Source organism: Pteropus alecto, unplaced genomic scaffold, assembly GCF_000325575.1.
Source record: "Pteropus alecto unplaced genomic scaffold, ASM32557v1 scaffold167, whole genome shotgun sequence".
NCBI classification, from domain to species: domain Eukaryota; kingdom Metazoa; phylum Chordata; class Mammalia; order Chiroptera; family Pteropodidae; genus Pteropus; species Pteropus alecto.
This window is the reverse complement of record NW_006440647.1, coordinates 305196-310474: the sequence shown is the minus strand read 5'-3', so window position 1 is coordinate 310474 and position 5279 is coordinate 305196. Positions and strand designations below refer to the sequence as shown.

The 5279-nt window shown below is 41.6% G+C and overlaps 1 protein-coding gene across 3 annotated transcripts in view; it reads left to right on the top strand.

Annotated features, from left to right (window-relative positions):
- Positions 1-547: 547 nt before the first annotated feature.
- Positions 548-5279, top strand: part of CUL4B (cullin 4B) — a 34376-nt gene continuing 29644 nt past the window's right edge. For 2 of the 3 annotated variants that reach the window (XM_015593968.2, XM_015593967.2), the window contains exons 1-4: positions 548-700; positions 1448-1591; positions 1626-2132; positions 4228-4343. In XM_015593968.2, coding sequence (XP_015449454.1) covers positions 673-700; positions 1448-1591; positions 1626-2132; positions 4228-4343 — 795 coding nt within the window. In that variant the 5' untranslated portion in view covers positions 548-672. The remainder of the gene's footprint in view (positions 701-1447; positions 1592-1625; positions 2133-4227; positions 4344-5279) is intronic. The other variant, XM_025050966.1, reaches the window with a different exon arrangement.

Here is a 5279-nt window from a genome sequence, read left to right as displayed (position 1 = left end):
CAATTGCCTCCCTGTTTTTTGGCCTTAGAATGCACCCTTAACTCTGGCCAGCCAGCTTAGAAAATGCTTTTGATTGGAAGGGAAATGGACTTGTAGCTACATTACTGAAAAAGGGATCAAAACTCAGGCCCTATTCAATATTGGGTCAATGGTGTCCTTGACATAAAAAGGAAACAAGTTATAGCTCAATCGAAACAAAAACTCCTTTTTTTTGTTTGTTATCTAAGCTCTTTTTCTTTTCCTTTTCTATCTTAACCTCATGACGTTCCTCACTAGCAGTAGGCATAATGATATGATTATATTTTCCTCCATTACGGGTTACTCCCCTCGTCTTGCAACCCTTCCTTATTCCTTTCTTTCAAAGTTTCCAGTCTCCATTCCCTTACTTTTTACTTCCTCCCTTCCTCCGTCCCTCTCTCCCTCCTCCTCTTCTTTCCCAGATAGCTCACCCCGCCCCTCACCGTCACCACCTTCCCTCCCCTTCAGGCTCCTTCCCGCTCCAGCTCCCACTACCTTTCCGCGCCCCTTCACCCGCCGTCAGAAAGCTCCAATCAGGAGCTCCAAAGGTGTCTCGAAGGCCCGCCCCCTGCTCCTGGTCCACTTCTCATTCCCCCTCCTTCCCTCCCTCCCCCCAAGTCCTGCAGACCTAAGGGGCTTCAGGATCTGGGCGCTATGAAAAGTGTCGGCCCAGTCACTTCCGGTAAGGGCGATGCGGCGAGAAGCTTCCCGCGGGACCTTCGAGGAGGGGGTGGGCGTTACGGTGGGTCGGGGAAGGAGAGCGCTGCCAGGGAAGGGGAGCGGGAAAGGGAAGGGGAGAGCAAGCGAGAGACCTGGAGCACTAGTGTCTGGGGCGCCTGAGCCGCCGCTTTCCCGCTACCTCCCCTCAGAGCCTGCTCCCCCGCCCCACTGGGCGCCCACAGTGCTTCTCTCCACCCCCCACTCCTGAGGACAGACACCGCCCCGCCTTCGCCGCCGCGTGACCGGAAGTGGCGCCATCTTTAGTCTCTTGTGCTATTGACAATAACAAGTCCTGGTTCTCTCCCCCTCCCCCCAAAACACGGCATCTCCCCTCCCAGAGAGAGAGAGAAAAGGAGGAGGAGCTGTAGCCTCACAGACTCACTGAGTCGCTCCTGCAGAAAGGGGGGAGAGAGACCGAAAAGCAGGAAAGGGGAACGGCACGGCCGTTTACCTGTCTGCCTCCTCATTCGCTCTCCCCCCTTGTTCTGCTCACTCCTGGTGTCAGCCTATCTGCCTTCCCAAACCCTCCCATTCCCCCAGTGTAGCCCCCCCTTCACTTTCCTTCTTGTCCTCTGTGTTTCTCCTCTCTTCTTTCTTCCCTTCCCCCTCTAGCATTGCCACCTTCTCTCCTACACGCACGTAGGCATATAAACGTAGATTTTTGATGCTCCTCTGCCTGTTGACCCCGCTATTTTCATGTTTCCAACAGGTTTTTCTTCCCCCAATCCCTCAGCTGCTGCTGCTGCTCAGGAGGTCAGATCTGCCACTGATGGTAATACCAGCACCACTCCGCCCACCTCTGCCAAGAAGAGAAAGTTAAACAGCAGCAGCAGCAGCAGCAGCAGCAGTAGCAGCAGCAGCAGCAGCCAGTAGCAGCGGTGCTCCGGGCAGCAGCAGCAGCAGCAGTAGCAGCAGCAGCAGCAGCAGCAGTAGCAGCAGCAGCAGCAGCAGCAGCAGCAGCAGCAGTAGCAGTAGCAGCAGTAACAGTAGTAACGAGAGAGAAGACTTTGATTCCACCTCTTCCTCCTCTTCCACTCCTCCTTTACAACCCAGGGATTCGGCATCCCCTTCAACCTCGTCTTTCTCCTGCCTGGGGGTTTCGGTGGCTGCTTCCAGCCACGTACCTATACAGAAGAAGCTGCGTTTTGAAGACACCCTGGAGTTTGTAGGGTTTGACGCAAAGATGGCTGAGGAATCCTCCTCTTCCTCCTCTTCATCTTCACCAACTGCTGCAACATCTCAGCAGCAGCAACTTAAAAATAAGAGTATATTAATCTCTTCTGTGGCTTCGGTGCATCACGCAAACGGCCTGGCCAAATCTTCTACCACCGTCTCTAGCTTTGCTAACAGCAAGCCTGGCTCTGCTAAGAAGTTAGTGATCAAGAACTTTAAAGGTAACCAAGGCCAAAATTCATAATCACCTACTAAGGATTTGACACTTGAGCGGTCACGTGCTCTATTTATGTAAATATATTAAACAGTATAGAGGTGGCCTAATGTTTTACGCATAATCAATGAGGTGGAGGGAGGTCCTTTTTTGGGTAGAGGGTTCATTTTCCGGGGGTGGTTGGATGGTATACTTGTGCTGAAGCATACACTGGGTATTTCTGTGCAATATTTTGAGATCTGTCTCAGCCTATTGTATCTAATCTGTTATTCCTTATAACATTGACAATCGGTATGAGTGATCCGGATTTTACAGGTGAGAAATTTGTATTCTAAAGAGCTTTATTTATTTCGGGTGCATAGTGAGCCTTGGCTCTGCCGGGAATTTTATTTTTATGCTTCAGTAGGCCATGTTCTCCAGTCTCTAGAAATGCAGGTAGCAATGGTGATCTTTTCATGCTCAAGAGTTATAGTTAGATTTATAATGTTCAATACTATATTATTGAAACTCGCGGATGCAATATTTGGAGAAAAATGTTTATGACCTCTGCATTTCTTTCCAGATGTAGGAGTTGGAAGTGAAAAAATACTGTGTATACACAGAAGTAGTAACTCTGTGTACCACTAGTCTAAAGATAGGAACAATTACTACTTCTATATTTTATCACTAAATGGTTTTTCAAGTATCAACCCGTAGCTTTTTGGAAAATTTGTTCATTTTCGTGTTTGAGATATGTGATTGAGAGGGTTATGAATGCATTGATGCAAATGTAAAATTAGGAATTTAAGAAATGTTAATTGAGCTGAATTACTTTTTATCTGTTGACTGTGTTTCTATTTTTCTGACTTTTTCAACACCCTGAACTGGCAGGTAATAGATGCTAACCTGTTTATTAAATAGAGAATGAATGAACTAAAGTAATATTTACCAGATAAGTGCCTAGTGACTAAATATCAATATTGACAAAATTAGGTTTTTCATGCTTGTGTTTTCAGCATTAGTGTGGAAATTAGGAATATGCTCTTATTTTGTCTCAACCATCAGGTTATAGTGTTGTTTATTTTTAACCTTTTCGTTTTTCTATCACTCCTCTCCCATTCCCAGGCTGTCAAGTGTGTTGTAATATTTCTGATTTAATAATAGACCTTTCTGAAGTAAACATAAATTGTAATTGACTAATATGTTCACTCTTTCACTTAAAATATATCAATTTAATAGCAAAGGATTTTTAAGGAGATGAGCTATGATCCTAATTGCATTTGCATACTGGTTTCAGAGATTTTGGGGGTTTTTTTCCTCTTTCTCCTAAACTAAAAACCTATTATCAAGGCATTTGGATGTTTTAATTAAAAAAATATTCGTTGCTGGTCAAGGAAATTTAAAGACTGGATTAAGATGTTCCTTTACATTCTGAAAATGCTACATAGGTTCTGGAGTCACTTGAGTGTTTTAATTTTTAAAATTTCACTCTGCTCGTAAATGTAGCTTAAATTGAAACCTGAATTAAGAACATTTCTCTCCATTTCTGTAGATGCTGCATAAATGTGGGGGTCAAACATACCTGGATTAGAATCCCAATTTTGCAACTAACTAGCTGTAGTGACCTTGGGCAAACCTTACTAAATGAATCTTCCAGCCTCAGTTTCTAGCGATAACAATACCTCGCTCAAGACATTATTAGGAAGATTAAGATGTTTATAAAGTACCTTGTACATAGTAGGTACTCAGTATTTGAAATTTCAGGTGTAAAATTTATGTTGACTGACTTCAGTTTTACATATGATGGAATAAGATCAGGATTGTTATTTTTTATCTGTCATTCTTGAATTTTTATTTTTTGAAGCAATACAGTCAATAGGAGAAAAAAACCTCACCTTCAATTTTAATAGGTGAGTCAAAATGACTTAAATAGTATTCTGACATTTCAAATTTTATTTATACTAAGCCTAAATACAGTGGTTCCTTTAATATTCTGGTATAATCATCATAAAGATCACAATTTATCCTTAAAAAGCAGTAATAATATTATTGTATTTTTATGGATCTTTCTGTTGCTGCATCCTACATATTATTCTGACATCAGCCTTTTACGTACTGCCTAGATAAGCCTAAATTACCAGAAAACTACACAGATGAAACATGGCAAAAACTGAAAGAAGCAGTGGAAGCTATCCAGAATAGTACTTCAATTAAGTACAATTTAGAAGAACTCTATCAGGTATGTATTAATGTAGATAAACAGATTTGATTAGCATAAATTGAAGTGGAATGTATATGGCTTTTACTTTTTGAAAATGGGTCCTTATGTAGACTTTTGGTTCCCATCTAATTACAATTTCTTGATTAATTTATATACACTTTAATAAACTGTGAGTACAGTCATATTGGTATAAATTGGACTTGACTTGGACCCTTCTAATTAGAATTTACAGTTAGGACGTACCTTGGCATTATAGAGGTTTTACCTATAACAGAATCCTATAGCCTGAATCCCAAAGATGATTTCTGGTGACATGTCATTCTGTTGTGATACTTCTTGCTAAGTTGTGTTACTCACCTATAGGAAAGGTCTCAAGAAATGCAGATATTCTCCATATACTTTATTCTACCTCCTTTCTATTTCTTTTTCTATTTATATTTGTTTTACCTCCTGGGCTACAAGACACACCTTAGCCAAAAACTGAGCAGCGGGTTGTAGTCCAGCGACTTGGTCTGAGGTTCAGGTTTGTTCCTTTTGCTCAACAAATTAGGTCTGTATTTGAAGTATTTAATTTAAATACACTACTAAGGACAATTACTGATTTAGACTTCTTGCTACCAAGATATTTTGCTCTACTGTATTTTTGACACAATCGATTCAAGAAGTTACTTTTCATTTTAGCGTCAGCAGTTTCATATAAAAAGAAATATGTCAGAGTCCAATAGTTTGAGTTTTTATATTGGTGAGTACTTTGTAAGGAATTAAGTTGGTTCAGTTTATCAGAATTTGTATATTTCATCTATTTACTTTAGTTGCAGAGGTTGTATGGGAATAGACAAACCCTGGATAAGGAGTCAGAAGACAGAGGTTTAGATTCTTGTTTTGACTGCTATTTACCCCTGTGATCTTGGGCAAGGAACTAAACTTCCCTCAGCTTCAATTTCCCTCTGTAAA